This window comes from Boleophthalmus pectinirostris, unplaced genomic scaffold, assembly GCF_026225935.1.
Source record: "Boleophthalmus pectinirostris isolate CB_2022bp ecotype Guang Dong unplaced genomic scaffold, ASM2622593v1 HiC_scaffold_18, whole genome shotgun sequence".
NCBI classification, from domain to species: Eukaryota; Metazoa; Chordata; class Actinopteri; order Gobiiformes; family Gobiidae; genus Boleophthalmus; species Boleophthalmus pectinirostris.
In genome coordinates, this window is record NW_026571133.1 from 18,228,794 (window position 1) to 18,250,632 (window position 21,839).

A 21,839-nucleotide genomic window follows, 5' to 3' on the forward strand; every position below is an offset into this window, starting at 1 on the left:
CACAGTCAGAGAGCCCTCTATAAAGCTTGTCAGTCATTTAAGCCATATTGTACTTTTTATATCACTTTCCCAGGATTTACCTGACCTTTTGCCACAGTAGTTATTGGTTGTAAGAGACATGTGGCTAAAAAGCCACATGAAAGTGGCACTTTGCAAGTAAAAAAATTATCTCCTACATCATGGGGTGGGCACAAATTATAATTGGTGCACTGTTGTATATGTTTTGAAATTATTACCATAAATAACACTGACAGTCCTATTTTACACAGTACATGAACTACTTTTCTGATGTTTTCTAAGGTACATACACAACACCCACACATGAACAGCATAACTTGGTACCAAACACATACAATATATTTTAAGTTGTTCTTAGCTGTCCAGCCTCTTTCTCTGCTGGTATAGACAGTTGCTCTTTAAGCACTCACATTATTGGGTGTGTATGCACCCATCTATGTGTTTATATTGTCATATATAGTACCCTTGCTTATTCTCCAGCTTTATTAATGTATATAAATATTGGGAGGCATTACCCAGATGATCAGCAGATTGCTTAATTCAAAAGTGCACTTAGAAATTGCCAAGGTGATTCTTCCCATCAGCAGGTTTTCTATCTTGTCAGTGTTAATGAAGACATGCCACCTGGGAGATGCTACAGTAATCTGTCTATACACAATTATTTGACTTAGTTTAGAGGCTTCACCTCCTCACAAAGTTTGTCATTTTAAAAGATGAAGAAAAAAATCTGGTACATTTTTATTTGTAAAACATTGCTTCCTTCAGTTCCTGTATTTGACATTGTGAAATCAAAATATTGAGCTGAGTTCATTCCCCATCACTGTATTATGGCTGTGACTTGTCACTCACTGGGTGTGAATGTGTTGTGGTGGAGTTGTGAAGGTCAGTCTAACCTGCCATCTCATAGTCCTCCATGATTAGGACTTGTTGTCCTTTCTGCCTGGGCTTAATGGGCTGCCTCTTTCTCCCTTTTCCATCGTTCTCTCTCTCTCCTGCTCTGCGCTTCCACGCTGATATTGTCCATGGCGGTGTGGTCTGGCTGCAGTAGCGGCACAGGAGCAGAGGCGGCATACCTGCATTGAAGTGGAACCAACAGGATGGTTGGCTGCTCACAGAAGGTCATCAGCCCTGGGCTCTGTGCATAGGGCCAGTGTGTGCGGCACTGTGTGTCCTGTGTGTTCTTCGGACAGAGATGGAGCTTTGCACTGCTTCTAATGATGCACTCAGACGCAATAAAAAACTCATTTTCATCTTGCTGTTAGGAAATTGACCACCAGAGCTTCTGTCACAAATAGCCAATTGACAGTCAGTTTCATGAAAACAATGGTCCATGCATTATGATAAGGACAGGGTTGCATTAGGGGACATTTCTTGATCACAGTAGTGTACTATTCAAACAATGGTGTTTGACTTGTCTAGAAATGCGTGACAACCAGAGTTTTTGCCATGGTAAAGTCCTAATATTTATAGCTTCAATCCCAATATGTAGTGTTAAACTGTAAAAAAAAAATAATAATAATAAAATTCTACAAGTTCAAATTATCCTATCTGATCTATCTGATGTCATTCTTTTCCTTTTCAAGTGCCTGTTTATGGTACACACACTCACTAGACCTTAAAACCAAGAAGTGTTGCTTATAGAATCATTTGAAGAAAATTACTTCAAAACTGTACCTTCTGTCTTTCATCCATGCTATCACATTAACAGTGTTGCAATAATGGTGTCCTGTTAATAACAAAACTGAAATTTGAAACGTCTTCAATGACGACACATGATAGAACTTGTTATGTTGTCTGGGTTAAATAATTTAGCAAGGATTACAAAATTGCTGCATGGCTGTGCCTGGTGTCCTTTTTAGCCGTGAGCCCACCTACCACCACAGATTGTGCCACAGTGATGGCCACCAGGCTAATGAATGCTGACACTCCAATCTTTGTCATGCCTAATTGGTGGTGCAGGTTTGATTAAAAGCCAAATCGTGTCCACTCAACTGCATTGCATGGGGCCTGTTTATTACCACAAGTCGTGCATTGGCATCTGTGCATGATCTTGCACATCGTGTGATAAGAAGGCGCATCTCCTCACTATGCCGCAGACAAAATTTTGGTTGATGGCCGGGTTTACGAAGCATGGCCATATTTAAGGTCTTCATTAACCTTTCACACCCTCAATCCGTGCACCCCCCCGTTTTTTCTCTCTCCATTTCTTTGTGGTCTGTGCACCTTGCCTGTAAGTAGCACCTCTTAAAAAAAAAAAAAAAAAAAGTGTAATTGTTTGCATTTTGTTTTGGATTTCCTCATTAAATAACTTCACTCTCAGAGCTATTACAGCTGTGAATCTCAGCATCAGAGGTAAAGGAGAATGGGAGCATGCCAGCGTATTAAAAACAGCCCCAGGTTTGATCGGCTCAGTCTTAACAGTAGTGTGGAGCTGAAGATGAGCTATGGCTAAATGAAAAAATGACAACACTAAAACTGGCTTAATCTAATTAGCTTAGATGATACCATGCAGTTAAATAATTAGCCAGAACCTAATTGGCTCATATAGCTGTGCCATTAAAAAACTGCCTGCCTCCATCGCCTCCATTCTGCAGCATTTAAAAGTAAACACTTCGCAAATAGCCTGCAGAAACCAATGGTAACAAGCTGTGCTGCGGTTGCACCACTGTGAAGCTCAGTTGCACTTTTGGACTTTTACCGCACCCCCCATCCCATTGCCCTTTTATTCCCAACTCCTCATGGGTTTTGTGCATTTTTCTAAAGCCATAACTACATTCAAGTGTGTGTCCTAACTGGCCCCACTGTTTCGATTGTTTTTCCTGTAAACACACACACACATACACACATAAAATGAGATCTAGAGTTTGATACTCGGCCTGAGGCAAAACACCTCCCTAACGAGCCGCCTGCCCTCTGTCTCTCCTGGGAAGCTGAAGGGGAAGCAAGCTAAGGAGGCTGTGTGCAGGATCATAATATACAACCACAATACGTAAAAACATAATACAGTTATTATAGCTATTTAAGTGTACTGTACCATAATTTAGTCGGTTTTCTGCATGCTACACAACTACGGTGCTATATTTCCATACTTTTCAAATCTTTCCAGTCAATAAACTGCAACAACAGAATAAATAAAAATCAAAATCTATGCATACTTTTTTTTTTTTTACATTTTTAACCTTTTTTTAATATATTTAAATGTTGCCAACAATGTTCTTGCAATGTACCGTTTGTTCAGTTTATGGATTTGTTTTTTGTTTTTTTGTTTCACTGTAACTCTTTTGAAATGGCAGAATATAGTAAAATATCTACTTATCTGTCAAGTGAAATTTTTGTGTCTTGTTAAATGTTTTTGGTCTCTCATTCGTCTTTCGTTCTTTTTATAGATCTGGGCCAATTATGAGGAGAAACCAGTGGAAGAGTTTGTGCAGTTATCAGAAGAGAAGGAACGTGTTGCAAACTACAGACCAGTTTACGTCACGGAGATCACAGACACCCTGCATTTCTATGCCCAGGATGTAGAGACAGGTAAATGTTATAGAATACACTGTTAAAGCTTCATATAATTGCATATCCTACTCACGTCAACAACCCATTACCATCTGTGGGTAAAACTGCTGACTTTTATTCCCTTTTAACATGAGGAATGACAATTACCTTAAACTGCTAAGATTTCACCTCACCCTCTGCTGCTGCAGCTCTCCCTTACCAAAATCCAACTACCAGACATCCTCCATGTGATTGCTCCTGAATGATGGAAATAAATCACACCTTCCCTCCTTGTCACCACTGACAGGACAGGGGGGAAAAAAAACTAGCAAAGTTTGCAGATCTAAAGGCTTACAGCTCCTATTACCGTTGTGTGGCATATCCCTGCAGCTTGGTGCATGTTTGTGCATTTATCAACAAACTAAAGCACCCTGCCTGCTGTCCCATTTATCAAGAAGTATGATTTAAAGGTTTTAACACATAATCTGCAATACTTAAATCAGATGTGGAGAAATGTAACACTTTTTGCTTTACGACTGTATGCACCAAGCCAGTTAAAACTTTGTCCAAGATGGCAAAAGAACTGAAGGAGACAACAAGCTGGTCAACTGGCTGAAATCAACTGGACTTTTTATTTTCACGAATAGATCTGCATTGCAACAGTCCCCCTGTCCTTGTGGCTTTATTGCCGTACACAAACAGCCTCATAGTTAAATCCTAACTAGGATTCACAAACTAGCTGGAGCACATTGAATAGTCTGATGCCAATGGATGGCTCTTCATCCTGTGCCAGCATTACTGTGCTATAGATATGTGTGCACTGGCATCCCAGGCAGCCCTCACATCTGGTTTGACTGGCACTCCAATGCTCTGAGGCCATGAAATTGACTTTGGCCACCTCTTAATTTGCTTCAGCGCTATAATTAATTAATTTTCCTCCACTTTCTGCCAATATGAGCTTAAACATCACTAGTGCCATATTAATCCAATCAGGTGAATGCACTCTGCCTCCATGTGAACTGGCCTTCCTTTTATTTTTGTGATTTGACTCCTGGAACTATGAGCCCAACTATCTTCAGTGCATCTTCTGCTCATAGCTGTAGATTGGAATCTAAATCCATTGGCCCCTCCCCCACTCCAGCTCCTCTGTTGTTAGTCAAAGCCACCCTTTGAGTTTATCAGTGATCAGCATCACGTGTCAGTGAACTGCACATGTTAACCTGCAGCCAGGGTTAATGCCTTCAGCATCACTCTTGTCAATGAGAAACACGCTCCATAGAAATGCTATAGATTGCATATAAAGCACCTATCAGAAGGAAACAGCATACAAGTGTGTAAAACACTTAAAAAGAAAATGTACACAAGGTGCTTTCTCATAAATCTGCTTGTGGTGTATTCTGACAGAAGAGTTGCAAGTTGTTTAATCATTTCTCATACATAAGCATGATTTTAGATGAACCAGCATTGCTTTGGCCTTTTTTATTTATTTTTAATTGGCCCATAATCTTCCAAGAAGTGTATATGCACCTTTTTAAAGTGTTATTCTCAGCAGGGATCCTAACCTGACCAGTGCTTCCCCTGCCTCCACCTCCTCATCTGCTTCGCTATCAGTGCTTTGCCCCTCCTTGCCGTCTCCCTTGGCCTCTTTCATTTTCGCTGACACTCCCTCAAAGCTACATTAAGTCATACCCAGGCCTTGAAGAGCACATCAAAGTGTAAGACCCTGTAAAATCATACAAGCTGAGTGCTGCACAATAACATTACATGTGCTCCTTCCTCTTCTGGCATCCCTGCACCTGGGAATGAATTTGTATGAACACAAACATGTTAAGTTAAACAAATGTGCCTAATTTGTGATTAGGTTGCCATGTCTAAGACAGGCTTCTTTTTGTATAAGTGCATTTTTCATTCTCCTGCTTTACTCACGACACCAGGGAAAACCTTTATGACAAGACATAATCCATAAAAGCCTAGGACCTTACATCCCTGTATTTCCTCTCTCAAAATTTACAGCTCGAGTTTAGCCTCTAAATTAAGAGCTTTTGGCTGCCATTACTGCCAGCTCCCCATTTGCCAGATGGAGGTATCACTTTAACGGAGTACTCCTTGACCATCCTTGAAGTATAGCACACGCACTGGCTGTTCCATCACTTACCTAATGTTCTTTGTGCAAACTGTGAATAAAACTTTGTTTGACTTAAATAAGTGCATCTGTGAATTCCCCTTTAGCTAAGTATATGAGGGCTTATAATAATTTCATATTGTTGTAAATAGTGAAAATATACTTTGCTACATTGATTAAATACAACCAGGACTGTTGGAATGCTGTTTCCTCTTTAATAACATGAGATGAAACATATTGATTCAATTTATAATATGGTTTTAGGAGTGTATTGCATAAAATGCCGTATCCAGTATCCTAACAATTCTTTGCCACATTTTACTGCATAGGCAGGAATAGATATAAACAATGTAGCAATGATAAAACCAGCAAGAATTATAAAAATGCAAAGCAGGGGACTTTATCGTACAGATGTAAGCTCATGCCTTACTCTTGGGTTTTATATCTATGAGGGATTCATCGACTCTGGAGAAATTGCAGTATGTAATATCTTTTATTCCCCAGGGTGCGCAAGCGCTCTGCTTTTTACCCTCTTCCCCATTTAAATTATTCACATTTAATTACTCTTAAATGTGTTTTCTATAATGGATATCTTTACACAAGCTCATTTTATGTTAGCATTGAATTTTCCAAGACACAGCTTAGGGGATTACAAACTTCCATGGTCGATTGTTGGGCTATTCCTCTGTTGTTCTGTTCATTTATTCTTTGTCTCACTTTTTTTCATTATTTGTCCCTATCTTTCTCCTTTTCCGACTCCCATCTTCCCTATTTACCTCGTGTCTCTCTGCTCTCTCCGGAGGCCATATGTAATTACTGTCAGAGGGGGACCTGCATAGATCTCACTGACCTTGGACCACAGCAGACACAGCCCACTCCAGGCACAGTCGGGAGAAATGACTCAATGTGTTATATCATTGTTGCCCGGATACAAAGGCGGACAGACGACATAATTAAAATCTTCCTAAATAATGGCGCTTTAGTGTTGAAAAAAAATATTGTGCCCGAACTGGGGTGTTTTCATGTTTTGTAGTGGACATAAGCTGTAGATTCTTCATCTACAAATAAATGAGATAAATGTGGCTCTAAGTTAAAAAAAAATCCCTCCAAATATTACACATTGTACATTAGTCCTGTCTCCTGCCCCAGATAGCTCAATTTCTTTATGCATTCACATAAACACATTTTAATTCTCTTCAAAACATTTTCTGGTTGTAATCATCTTCCCCCGATGAAGATTCTGTATTTATGTTGGTGGTTTATTCCCTTTGGTCCTTCTTGACTCCAACTCCTTTTTCAAGGGCCCATATTACACTTTATTTTATAATGTTTCCTCATCAGAAACATACCCAAAGTTGTGCTTTTCATTCACACAAACACACACACAACACACAAACCCTGCATATTTATGCTGAGTTCTTCTCACATAGAAAACACACATTGTATTGTCATGTAGTAAAACAGGAAGTGGTCACAGTGTTTTTAATCGCTATACACCTTCACAAGAATGGTTTATTTCAGATCTGAAGTTGCTGATCTCTGCTGAACTTAGGTAAAAAGGTAGCGTTAACTTGAAAACTACTTCTTCATGATATCAAAAGGTGGAGCAGAGCAGAATTTGAAACATGTGAATGAAACAAAAAACTGCTCCATGATAGTTTCTGAGGAGTTAGCAGCATTCTAATATGGCTTAAACCTCACAAGGGTAAAATGTTGCATAATAGAGGACCTTTAAGGCTTGGGACTGGCTCAAAGTAAACACTCACTTTAAATTCTTTCTATTCTGGTTAAATGAACAGTGTTATCGATGTGGTCGCTCAAAGGCTCGTCCATATTAGTGTTAAAAGCTTTTGTGAGTCCCACCTCTTGGATCTGTGTTCTGACTGGGCCTCAGTAGGAAACCCCATTTTGGTCTTTTCTGAAGCTTGTGTTGCAGCCCAGTTGGCGGCCCATCCTGTTTCCTGGCACCAGGAGTGACTCGTAATGAGTGGATTCATTCCCCCCAACCAGGTGCCACTCCGTCCACATTATTCACACTTCTACCTTTTACTTGCAGCAGGTGTTCATCACCTAATGATGCTAGAGCAAGACAGGAGCTCTAACTGCACAGCACTAGAGCATGTTTCTTTTCAATTTAAAATAAATTTCTACAAATTATTTTACAAAATGTTTTGTCCAAAAACCAGAGGATCCCATGTAAAATATATCTGAACTTCAGTCTAGGCTGCGTTTTTTTTCAATTATGCAACAAGTTGATCTTTCAGGCAACATGTTTAGGTTGTGACATTTAAAAAGACTAGCTCTGCTTTATTTGCTTTGGGCATGCAGTCTTCCAGTGCATGTGCGTGTGATAAGCAAGTCAGTCAAGGGGTTAATTAACTCTCTACCAGTGTAATGAAAGTACTTTTCTCCAAAGAATTAGAATCATGTCTTGTTGAACATTCTCATTAGACAATGAAGTAATTGGAGTAATTGCAAAATTAACATTATAATGGACTTCAGACCGAGATCTTTTAGAAATGGATTGCAACTAAGCGCTTAATGTGGCAATTGTATTAATGATTATGTTAACTAGCATAATGGTGCTATCAAATCAGAGAACAAAGGGTTTAATTCTTACACTTTGTGTCAGTGTGGATGTAGACTTCCTCAAATTAAGCCTGCACTCTAGCACATTCACTATAGTGTTTTATTGAAGACACTAAACGAATGACTGGTTCTGCTAGTTCACGTGGCTCTCAATTTCAAATGCCTGCTTTTACCACTAGTTTTCCATTTCTCCATTGGCTCCAAACTCATGTCCAGTGTTACTGTTGATAGCATGGGGCAGAGGAAGCAGAGGCAAATGCTGTGTTCAAATTTACTGCTCCCTGCCACTGTGGCAGATGGAGTCTTTAGAGGTCAGAGCGTGCCCGGATGATCTCCCTCCTCCCAAGGCATCCATTATTACATTAGACACGCGCCTTGGCTTCCAAAATGTCAGCTCACCTGTCGGTTTCAGGTGGAGGCCTCTGATTTTGTGCTGCAAATGAGCATCTTCATACATTTGGTTCTGTCCTGGTGCACATGATTTACCATAATGTCATCTTTTGGGTCTATTATGTAGAGCTCAGTGATTCAGTGTCACTTTTACAGCAATGAGCCACTTACTGGTTCAAATGGGCTTCTTTTACCAGGGCCATCTCTGTGCCATCCTAAGGGTATATTTGGACTTCTTTCAATGAAAACAGGACATTAGCTGTACCCAATGAGGCTTGTCAGGAGCGAGACATGGCATAGTTGCAAAAGTGAGCCACAGCTGCCACCTCTATTTAGTGTTATCCGTAACGATTACAATTACAGAAGCGGTAAAATGCTGTTTAAAAAAGTCACCAGTCTGTCAAGATAGTTTTTAATTTTAGGAGTTAGAAGAGATGTGCCATGTGCGTACAGCCCTCTAGTGAAATTTAAGCCACATTAGTCAGGCTACATGGGGTCATTTGTTTTTAGTGGCCTCTTCCAGTGCCCACCAGATGCTCATGGCACTTTAAAAATCATCAAATCACTCGGGGTAGGGAGTAATGGCCTTTTGTCTAGTCTCGGCTCCCCCCTCGTCGCACTGGGCCTTCAGAAAGCGTACACATATCCCCAGGTGAGCTCAGGTTTGTGTTGACCAACCACAAGAGCCAATAGACTTGTAACAGCATCAGGTTCAGCCAGTCAGCCCACAGACAAGAGCCTCCAAGCCAGGCTCTACCGACTGTGGAGGTTTAAGGTGCTGCTTGCATGTCCTGAAATGTATCCATCCAACAGCCTTGAGAATAAAATGAGCCAAAGTTTATAAATATTTAACAGTGTAAACTAACAGGTGAGCAGAAGGCAGCATAGTTTAAATCTCCGAGATGGTCCACAGCACACCATCCCCATGTTTCTGTACTCTTGGTGCACTCTACCAGAGAAAGAGCTGAAACTTTTTGCACTTCATTTTGAACTATATAAAAGCAGTCTGATTTTTCTTTATTGGTCATTTGTCTGTGCCTAACGCTACTACTGAATACTGTCATTTAACTTTATTCACACCTCTTTTACAACTGCTCCGAGTGCAGTTATAAATCCACTTAATCTGTACAAGTATTGTCAGTATTGCTCTCGTAGTTCCCCCCCCAAATACAAGCACTTCTTTTCTCTGTACTGGGCATTTCGCTGTGTAATTGTATATGATTTACAAACAGCTGCAGCAATAATGGTGTATAAACAAATTACAGAATGAGTGAGTGCAAAGACAGAGGAATAAAGAGATGAAGACAGAAATTGGCCAGCGTGAGATGCATCAGCGCTTCAGCTGTTTTTTGGATCATTGCTTTGGCTCGCCACTCAACACAAAATGAGCTTCGATGCTTGACATAGTTTAGCCCTTCTGTGCACAGATATTAAGTTGTTTAAAGCCAGCTTCAGATTGGCCTCTGTTTCTCTAATGCTTCCTCCTTTGACTATTTACAGTACATCCACTTACTTATCTATCTGGCCTGGTTTCTCAGTTTGAAAATTGTTATGGGCTACTGTGTTTTGCATGACAATGTAGGTTTGCTTTTGTTGTGTAAATATATGTTAATACGTCTTATTACTCGATTCTTAGACCGGATTTATTGTTAGAAAATTGAAGTTCATTCTCTGAAAGCCAAATCCTGTAATTTACACATGTACTAGTTATGCGCATTATGATTGATGTTTTGCATAATCTATACCAAACCTGCACAAATACAGCTTTTGTAACATTTTCAAAATATTATGCATTGTACTAATAGTGGTGTGGCAATACTAATTTGGTCAAAAGAACAGGTTATACTTTACTTTAGCTGAGTGGCTAGCATTGTTGCTTCATTGGCAGGTGGGTCAGAAGATGAATTTCTGTACTGAGCCAACATATTATATTATACTTTTATAAACCATATTTGTATGGTCAGGCTTTTTTTTTTTTTAAAGTTTGGCATGCTCATTTGTCTAACACACAGATACACAGGCAACAGACTGCAACTTTTAGAGGAAACTTTTACTTAACTTTTCAGTATGTAAAAAGTAATAGTCCTTGTGAAAAATTAAACAATAGGCCTTTGCAAAAGAAGGTGTGAAAACACAATAAAGTGATTAATATATAATTGGAAAGTGCACCTTGTCGCGTTGCAGGTGATGGAATAAGAAACAGCATGTTGGCATTAGAAGTGTTATTTGAGATCTGTTCAACTCATGGTTTTTGTACCAATTCTTGAGACCATCTGGCCAACAAAATACACTGGAACATTTGGTGCCTACAACTCCCTACCAGTTTTCCAAGCAGCTGCTTCTTCACCGAATCCTGTATTAAAACTTTTTACATTAATAAAGTATTGAGAAATGACCTAAAGCACATCACATATTCATGCAAAATGTATACAGTCATATACAAGAGGATCCCCATTAAAAGTGTAATTTATTTAAATCTTAAGAGGAAAGTGGTGCAGATGACTATGTTAGAGGACATATTAAAGCACCTGAAACACACACTTTCCACACTTGGATCAGAGCGGAGAACACACTAACTTTTTTAATTAGATTAATAAATCACTGAGCAGACTGACTGTGCCTGTGACATTTTACTAACTCTGCACCAAAACGCTCAGGCAAAAAATGGAGCATAATGATGTGAGCTGACTTCCTGTGGACATTAGGACCTGGACAATTTATCAGAGGTTTCCCAAAAAGTGCAGTCTCTGCAAAACAGTGAAGGTTGTTGTTTTTGTTAAATCCATGTATCCTCCACGTGTCCATCAGCAGTTGGTGTAGCAGTAGGAGTCCATGAGGAGTGTTCAGAGCCCTGTCTCCATGCTCCTGCCCTGACCCTCTGACTCCATAATCCAGCACCCTGCTGCCTTTTGTACATCGACCGAATACTTGTTTTTCACCAAAGTCTCCCCAAATACCTCAACTTTTTACTTTGATAGAAGTTGAACAATGTCTTAGTACTAGATTAAGACTTCATCTGAATTAACCTTGTTGAGAATTTAGCTTTTTTTTTTTTTTTTTTTTTAACTCTTCTCTTCTGGTTCTACCTAGAAAATCCATGATTTGACTCATTCATTGGTTTCAGACCAGGGAAAAAATTATCCATGGCAATGAACTATTAACACACAATATATTCTAGTAATTTTTATGCTTAAGTCATTTAAAAGCCATGAGACTGAAATACCATGAATATTTTGCCCACTTCTTTTTAAATGCACATTTAAAGCATTTATGTGTTACTGTGGATTCACAAAGTTGGGCCCTAAACAGAAATGCACCTGTTTCCTTAAACATTCTGCATCTAAATACAAACCTGCCATCTTACACAAACACGAGGAAGTGCCACTCTAAAACTACTCGGTTGACAAGTGCGGCTGATGTGTACAAATTAGACTGCCACTTAACTGTCGCTGAAGTCATTGAATCCATCCAGGAGCTCTTAGTCACCAGCCCGTTCTCCCTCCACATCAGCACCCATGTTTGGGCTCCCAGTCTCATAGAATAGGGCTGCTGCACTAGATGATTTTGGCTTGTTTGGAGAGGATTGGCTCGCTTTACACTAAGTATTTCTTCAACAGGGTCAAACCGGCATTAGTGGTGTACTGCTAACAGGCTAACAGCTGCGAAACTACAGATAGAACACCTTTCCTTTGAGCCTAAGTTCAGGTTTGTGTTGAAGATGTACTGTAATTGAGCATATGGGCAGAAACTTTGTATTATCTCTTTACACCTTTTAGAACAGTTTAAGTTATGAAAAGCCAAGAAAATTGTGACTGCTGTGAATTTATTGAAACAGATAATTACACATTTAATACTGAACAAACAATTCTGTCTTTCAGTAGGGTATTTTAAATTCACAAAAAATTATATTTATAAAGATAAGGGATGCAAAAGGAATGAAGATGTTTGAATTAAATAAGCAGAACATATGTATACTTACATAAGTTGTATTTGTTTTCAGGGGCCCAGTTGGAGAGTCTAATGGAGACCATGAGAGCAGAGATCGCAGCCCAGCCGCCAGTGGAAGGATCCTACTCTGCACGTAGGGGGGACTACTGCCTAGCCAAGTTTGCCGATGGAGAATGGTATGTTTCATTGCTATAAATAATATATTCATTAACATTTATTACTTTATATAAGTCTAAGCAAAAATTCACGGAATCGGCTTTTGTCACTGATTTAGGCTTTTTGGAAAAAGTTGCTTTCAGGATCCTAATTAACTTTATATATACCAGTAAAATGTTTAATATATTTCAGGACACTTTTTCCTACAGTAACTATTATTACTGACATCTCACAATAAATTAATATTGTCATCTCTTTTTAACAATGGTTGATTACCTAATTACATTTAAGAGCATAATAATCTTGTTGCTATGGATTGGTGTCCGCGTGGAAGTCTGTTATAAAGAGTGGCTAATTATGTTCATGTTGGCATTGTTCTGTCTATATCTTTGTATTCTGTGATGCATGTGGAATGTCTGCTAGTTTGATTAGGGGCTAATTAGAATTGTGTCGCTTTTCAAGGCCCTTTTACGACACACAGTCAAAGTGAATAGAAAGTGGGAGACTTTGTTCATCAACTCGCTCGCACTTTGTCTGTGGCTCTTTCACGCGCTGCTCTCCACCGCACTGTTTTATGTCTCCCTGTTAATCACGTATTCAGTTTAACTTTGTTCTCTTGTTCTCTCCCTTTGCCCATGTGGACCTAATTATTTAGCTTTTCTCCTGGCGTCCTTGGTTCTCAGCCAATTTGTCTTCTTCACTCTCATTTGTTTGTCCAAAGACCGACAAATGATGGTCAGATGGAGAGGCACTTTCTGAACTTAACGCATAAAATGCATAAAAAAGCCAACTCTTCCTGTGGTGTTGTTGTGTTGTGCTAGGTTAGCGTCTGTTAGCACTTTGTTAGCACTTTCAAAGATTCTTGATTTATGCACTAAATATTGCGCGTTTATTGTCATCAGATGTTGTAATGTATCTGACAATTAATTTTTTGTTTTGTTTTTTCAATACAAAATCTTCCTGGGGCTTAACAGGTGGCAACTTCCATAAGGTTATATATGGTTGTATTTTAAGTATTCATACAAATACATATTAATTTCTTTTTGCATAAAAAAAAAAAAAATCATATTGTGCCAAAACTTACACCTAAAGGAAAAGTGCAGTTCAAACATTTCAAAGCATTTAATATTCTCATTGCTCAACACAAGCTACATCCCATAAACAAATTTAGCACTTTCTAAACTGTCAAATACCAGTAATCTGTTATGATAGTTCTGTCATACGCATCTTGATCCCATTTTATTTAATTGGTGCCTGGGTTTGCCCTTGTAAAATGCTTATCTCTACATAAACACTCAGCAAATGCATTTTGGGTTCAACTCGGGGTACACTAAAGACATTAGCTGTAGGGAGAAATCGTGTCTAAATATCTGCCCTTTATTGCAATGAGGCCTCGGTGCAATTTCCCAGCCCAGCCCACAGTGTGTCCAGATAGATTCAGTGTCCCCTCCTACTCCCCAGTTCGTTCATCGCTTGACACTGCTCTCCCCCGATCACAACAGACACACCATCCAACAGCTGCTCCCCAGGGAAATAAGCATGGAATCATTTACTCATCTTCCTTTGCTCTCTCTCCTTTCTGTATCCATCCCTCTCTCTCTTCCTTTCTTTTTTTTCCCTCTTTCATCTCTTCTCCTTTCTCTCTCTCTGTCTCTCACTCTCCATCTGTGCATGTCTGCCCCTTTTTTCTCAATTTCTCTGGTGGTGTCATTACAGGTATCGGGCACGAGTGGAGAAAGTTGAGTCGCCTTCAAAGGTCCACGTCTTCTACATTGATTATGGCAATGTGAGTATACTGTGTTGCAATTAATTCATTTATAGTTGGATCAAAACAGAAGGGGTATCAAAGTTTTATTTGGGCTAAAGCTAAATAGCTGGAGGGAGCCTCTCCAGAGATAGTTTTCGTCTACTTCTTCAGTGTTTTCAGTCAGCATTTGTTTGTTATATTTGGTATTCAAAGGGATATAACTGGCAACATGTGTCTAAGCGGCTGGAGATTTCCGGCAAATACAATACAAGCTTGTTTGTTTTGCTTTGTTTGTCATGCCACTGAGCATAACTTTTTTCGCTTTTTATAGCAACGATCAAAATAGTGCTCTTTATTTCTGAGGATTTTTGGATTTCCCAGTGCACACAAACTTTAGAGAATGACATGTTCAGCTAGGCAGCCTTCGGCGTTTGGTAAATTTCCCATGATCCATTGGAGTGGCTCTCTGTGTGACTGACCTTAAATGGTGATGGCTGAGGTTTGGCTGGCAGACACAATATGTTTTGGCACGTTGCACAAAGTGTGATTCTCCGAGGCCGCCCTAGCACAGACTAAAATGGAGATATCAGAGTACACCCTTACACTGACAGTGTTGACTCCTTCAGACCTACATGAATTCTGTGTCAAGTCCTATTAGCCTGTAATATCTTTGCAAACTTGACCTGTCAGCACTCGTAGTACAAAATATGATTATTAGCTAGTGCTCTAGATCAGCAGCGCAATTGTCTTTTATTATAAATTACTTACACTGCTGTCAGAAGCTAATATGGCTTGAGTAAATTTTAATGTTCAAGAGAAACCCAGTCTAGACGGCACAGTCCAGTGAACACATTAACCTAAGTTATGAGGGTCATCACATTGGCTCCCCTTTCTAATGTTTTTCTTTGTTTTCTGCCACTCAGTTCACTTTTAGCTTTCCCAAATACACCTTATTTAGACATTTATTTTAACATTTGAAAAGTTTGTGCCCCACAATATTTATAATGTCAAAGTCATTATTCCTGGGTACCAAAACAAGATATGGCCATTTATCACCCTTCACGTGCACAATATATATGTGAAATAGTGGTGTCAAAAACTGCCCACGTCGATAAGTAAAAGAATATGAAATTGTATTTTTACTGTTGCACTCAAAACTAATAGTATACATATGCAACCACAGCAGTTTACTGTTAGGCTTTTGAAATCCATGAGTTAAAATCCTCTTTGGCCATCAGCAGTTTAAATGCTCATGTCACCAGAGCATCTCTGTGCTTTTGTCATTGGTGTGATCCGACCGCAGTTTGACTTGTGCTTTTATCTGCGCGCTGAAGCAGATGGGGCTTACTGAAAGCACCCTGTGTACCGCTGCACAAACAGCTGGGCTATGACTTTAAGGTGATACATGCAGTACAAGCAGTCAGCATTTAAACAGCAAATCAGCATCTGTCCATTCTCTGTATGATCTTTCAAATGACATGTGGGACTTAATATGGTGTCTGACAAATGATAGTGTTACTACATACTACATATATACATGTTGACATAGAAATCACACTATTCCTAAATTAAATATATCATGGACAACGTCTCCTGTGCATTTTATCAATACTACCTGCATGTCTTACTTTGCATCCTCCTTTGGTCTTTCAGAGGGAGGTAGTGTCTAGCACCCGTCTGGCCGCCATGCCCCCAGCCTTCAGTACCAGGACCCTGCCCGCACAGGCCACCGAATATGCCTTCGCCTTCATCCAAGTGCCACAGGATGTAAGTACACTCAAAACAGCAGAAGTGCACCATATGAAAACCTCTTTTTTAACATAAAATTTCTTAGGTTTCAGTCAAATTTTGAAAATATAAGCAAAAAACTCCTACTCATATCAGTCTCAAGCTGTCAGACTGGGTTGAGTCTTCATTTCAAGTTTGTAAATCTCTGCTTATACATAATGCATGCAGAGCTAAGCAGACAAACCAATGGCGAACAACTCTAGTGATGTACAAACTCCAGAAATAATTAGCATTCTCTGACAGTAGGATGTTAAAAAGGTAAATTCAACCTTGACACATGCCCACCATAGTAAGAGGCTAAGGTATACAGTGAAGTGCATTTAATAGCTAAGCAATAGCATTCTTCTCCCTCTGTACCTAATCTTCTTGTTTACTTGGAGTGTTTAGTTAACCCAGGAGACCAGTCGTGTGTGTGTGTGTGTGTGTGTGTTTGTGTGTACACGGGACTTTTTTGTGCATCAGAGGGTCAACTCATTTGAAGCCTGCTGATTGCCTGCAGTGTGTATGCGTAGCTCATGTTTTTAATCTGCGTGATCTTGGCTGACACAGTATTCAATATCTGCTTTAATTAGCTTTATCTGGGAGGCTATTAGTTTTATTTAGTGCAGGTAAATGTCCTCACCATTATTTTTGATGTCACGGGTTTCAAAATAATTAGTGCTCTACCTTCATTTTTTAATTTATTTTTACCATTATTTATTACAATGCATGCTAAATAAATGTCCCACAGTAAATCCTCAGTATGTATAATTTATAGCACTGTAAGTGTTTTAGAGTGTTATTAATTAAATTTAATGGGCATTTGGGACACTGCTGATGTGTACCAGTTTGCAGGCATCTTGCATGGTGATTAGATTAATTGTTTTGCTTCAGTTTTATTTTATTAGCTGTAAAGGACAAGGACATAGTGCCCCAATATTCATTCAGAGTAGAGTCAGTGTGAGGCGTTTTTGCTGCTGAAACAACATTGAAATTCTACACACTATTTTTGATGCTTTTATTTAACCAAATAATTCAAAGTTTTGATGATTGTCTTGGTTCTCGAGGGGCCTACAATAATGTGTAGATAGATTTAAAAGGATCAGTTTTAGATACAATATGATTACCTTTTTATCTTTTTCATCTTCCAGTCAAATTGAATTGAGACCCTATACTTTATTTCAGAAACATTTTCAGGTTGTTAGTCTTATGTAACACCATAAAGAGTGCTGAATGAATTATCCTGGAATGGTTTGTTATGAACCAAGGACACAGTGTATGTATGGGTATAAAAATTGCACTTTCTGTTCTGTGTCTCACATATTGTTATTAGTATTTGTACACATACTATGTTATGACAGTTTTTCCAACATATTTTAGACTGGCTGGCCTCCCATTGGCAGAGAATCAAAGGCTTTGGCTCTGTAGAAGCTCCATGTGTTTGTGCGTGTTATGTAAGTGAATGTAATGTCCCTACAAACCATGGAAACCCAATGTGTGTGTACTGTCACCTGTCTCATGACTCAAGTCTCCTGAAGGATGAAGTGGCCCATCTGTTGGTCAGCCCAGGGGAGGCAGGCATCACCTCCACTTTAGAGCCCCCAGACACACCAAACACACAAGACTGACCACAGGGCTGACCATGGGCTAGAAGAGGGCACACATCTTGTACATTACTCTTCTTTACCCCCTGATTGCTTTCTCTTTTTAAATTTTAAAACTCCAATTCTAACAAATCCAAGGCATCCAGACTTACAGTAAAGGTCCTTTATTTAGGCAAAAACATGCCAATGCATTTCAACCACTAAGTGGTCTTCTTTGGGAAAAATATGAAGATTTAAAAAGCCACCATGTAGCCTTAAATGTAGGAACATGGTCACGTGAGGTGGCCATGTGAGGCAAAGTAACCACTCCATCACTATGAATGAATATATGAATACTGTATAGCTTTTAGCATTAGTGAGTACCCACACCTATTAGTGTTCACATATAGTACTCAACTACAAGTAGCCAGCAAGTGTTGTAACCAGTTGTAATGTATTCTTTTGAGGTGTGTTCACTTTTGAGGGTGGTCACTTTTCCTCACATGAGCATGTTCCAACATTTAAGGCCATCTGGAGGCTTTTTAAATCTTAGTTTCCCCTGAAAACCTTTTGATGGTTGAACCGTTCTGGTATGTCCACTTCTCCTAAATAAAGGACTTTTACTATCAAAGTGCCTTGGTCCTTCTAGTTTTTTCTATTTTTCAATTTTTTCAAGTCTACTTACCTTTTCCTTGAAGAATACCTGCCTAACATTTGATTTGACCCACTGATTTTTGTTTAATTAACAAGTTGGGACATTATATAAAAGTAATGGTAATAACTTACTACTGGGCATCAGGAAGGGGTGAGGCAACTTAATTTCCCAGGCATATTAACCAGGCTCCGGAGTCCGCACTCCGCAGCCAGCCTCCCTTCTACCCACGGAGTGACCGGGAGAGGAGGGGGGCAATGTGTTTTTCCTCTAGCTCCTCAGAGCAGAATGACCGGAAAAGTTCTGTGCAGGTGCACACTGTGGCTCCCCTCTCGTTTAGTCAGTTCATAAAAAACATATTTTTTACCCATTTTCCGTGTCGTTGTTGCTCCATTGCTCTGGCCTGCCCAAAGTTGCCATGAGTGAACACAAAGCGCAACTTAAACTTTAAGCCTGAGTTAGCTTTGGTCAGACTCAGGCTTATTTCTTTAAGCTAAAGATGGAGCTAGATTCATTTTAGGATTTCAGGATAAGCCTGGATTTGTTAAGGCACTGATCTTATACCCCCCAGGTCAAGTTGTTTGCTGTTTTCAGTACACTTCCAATGTCCATGATAAAGCTTGAATATTACTGCTTGCTGCCTTGCTCAGAATAGTTTGTAATGGAGCCTAAACATTCAACTTTTTTTTTCTTTAATAATCTTTAATTTTCAAACTCAACCACAGATGATGGTAACAACCCACTCAATTCAAAGTGTAAAAACAGTACATTTTTACACTTTCATGTGCCTTGTTTGGCATTTGGCAGCCTTTAAAGTGCTGCTTTCTGTCTTTAGTCACTGCTTTTACAACTTTTCTCTTTGGTTCTTTGAAAAGAAATTTTTTTTTTACACAATCATCTGTTATTTTGCACCACTAGGCAGCAAGGATTTGACGAGAAGTGTTTTAATATTTCCCCTCTCTGTAGTTAACTAGTTAAAGAGCCATACAATGCTATTTTCTTAGTTACTCCTGTATTAGTTGACATCTACTGTACATGTGCTTCCCAACACACCATTCTAAGTATAAATCAGGTCAGTTATTCTCATTTGGCCTCACAACAAAAAGTCCTGGAATCTCACACGTAGAATATTCAGTTTGTCCAGTGTCCCGCTCCCTGCCCACCCTCGCCCCTTGGAGCTTTCCCGCAGTGCTTCTGACAAGTTTAACCACAGGGAGAGCGCAGGGGACAAAAAGCAACCCTTCGTTTTGTGGCTCCAACAAGCTCTCCCCTGCCCACACACGCTACGCTCACACATACAGCAGACGCGTACGTACCCAAGGGCAGCCAGCTCGAAGGGGGTTGCTATGGAGACAAGACCAGGGTGAGGAAGAGAGAGGGAAGAGGAGAGATGGATGATGACCAGAGAATGATTTTTGTTTTTAAGTGTCTTTCTGTATTTGAAGATGCCGCACCCTTGTTTTGTTTTTTGTTTTTTTCTGAGTCTCACTTCTGGAGGATGTGGGGTCAAATTACACCATAGTCTGCTCCATCATCTTCTACACTTTGTTCAATCAAACCCTGGCCTTTATAGAGAAGAAGGTTGAGGGTAGCAGAGGGCGAGAAATCCAACAGCAAAATGGGAGGAGAACAAAAGAATGCCATGCGGGGAGAGTGGGTGAAGCCGTTTAGCGCTTCCAGAGAACTTCAATCTTTTCCAAGTGGTTCAACGCCGCTTTGATTGCTTCACAGCTGGCGCATTATGTATGAACTAGCCCTGGTTTTTCCTGTTAAGATTTTGTTTATCTTTAACTCCCCCTTAACATAATATAACATAATGAAACGATGCATATTTAACTTGTTTACATCAGCTTTTTATGTTTAGATTTGTGTATTATTATGCAATTTAGCAATCAGCCGCCAATTATCCTGTTCTTTTGGTCTATAGGAGGATGCCCGGGCGGATGTGGTGGACTGCATCGTGCGGGACATTCACAACAGCCAATGCCTGCTAAACATGGAGTACTCCGGAGCAGCCTGCCCTCATGTCACGATACAGTTCGCAGACACAAAGGAGGATGTGGGACTGGGCCTGGTCAAAGAGGGCTTAGTGATGGTGGACGTGCGCAAAGAGAAGCACCTGCAGAAGATGGTGAGTGGAAGTCAAAATGCAGACAGCGGCTGTGTTTCCATGGACACCCAAAATCAGATCATTATTGGATTTTGGGAGGTATTACATTATTGAAATGCCATGTTAACAGTTGCATCTGATCACACATGTGCAGGTTTTGACAAGGAACGTTATGGAAAAAAGGGCAAACTAATGTGACAGGAAAAAAACACTCCACTGAATAACCTACACATGTCGCCAGATGTACTTGATGATCAGATTTGTGCATATAAAGTAAACATAAAAATATAGGCTTATTCTGGTTGTCTGATTTTTACTGGCTTTGTAAATGTGCCCAATGTTAGTGAAAGCAATAAGCGCTATACCATACAGTTGTACTCTATTGATTTGTCTGTTGGCATATTATGACAGCTCATTAATCAATGTGGTGCTCTTGAGTAGCAGAGTTTGACATCTTTGCTTGTATTACACTAAATGCTCACAGGTATTGTAGTTTGTGAAATGTCCACGTTCTTGTCAATCAGTGAAGCACACCTTTTCAGTTTTAGTTTAACAGGCCATTCGGTCGACATATTGCTCACGCTTTTATTTCTACTCTTTATGATAATTTAACTAGCACTCTCAAAGTGACTCTGTACATGAAAGATAAAGAAAAATGAGGCAAATTCATTCTCTCCGCAATTACTGCTACTGCTCACCGCTCTTATTAGTCACTGTCATTTATTTAAAAATTGAAACGCAACAAAAGAATGGAAAAATAATCCACATTACAAAGTACTTCATAATCAAATTTAAATGAATATTCATGTAAATTATAGACCGGGAGAAAAGCCAAATTGCATCTACGCACTTTGCTCACTCGCTCATGGCATGCTGAGTACCAACTCATTTTTGTGTAGCACCAATAACAGCCCCTCTCAGGTCGGGGAGGCGGTCAATAAAGCCCTGTGCATCATTGTAAGAGTGTTTTGACCTCTGACCTCTAAAGGGTAGCCTGAGACTATAATGCACTGTCAGAGTAATGGGCCCTATAGAGAACAGACAGTGATTAAGCCTATGCACTCATTCCACTAATAGGCCTACAGACTCCATAGATTGAGGATTTGTTCCGAAGTGGTTCTGAAATGGATTCTCGTACCGTGTTCTTGTTTCATAGAACTCTTATTGACAACACTTGACATTTTTTAACACCTAAATGACCGAGCTTAGTAACTCTTAAGTATAATCAATTGTATTGCAGTGCTGTTGCTAAAAGCTGTAATATGTAA

General features: G+C 39.6%; 1 protein-coding gene across 1 annotated transcript in view; it reads left to right on the forward strand.

Annotated features, from left to right (window-relative positions):
• The window catches only part of snd1 (staphylococcal nuclease and tudor domain containing 1), an 87,584-nt gene that overhangs the window by 58,287 nt on the left and 7,458 nt on the right, over window positions 1-21,839 (forward strand). The window contains exons 9-13 of the mRNA XM_055154061.1: window positions 3,405-3,546; window positions 12,609-12,732; window positions 14,429-14,498; window positions 16,113-16,226; window positions 20,389-20,592. Of these exons, the coding sequence (XP_055010036.1) occupies window positions 3,405-3,546; window positions 12,609-12,732; window positions 14,429-14,498; window positions 16,113-16,226; window positions 20,389-20,592 (654 nt within the window). The remainder of the gene's footprint in view (window positions 1-3,404; window positions 3,547-12,608; window positions 12,733-14,428; window positions 14,499-16,112; window positions 16,227-20,388; window positions 20,593-21,839) is intronic.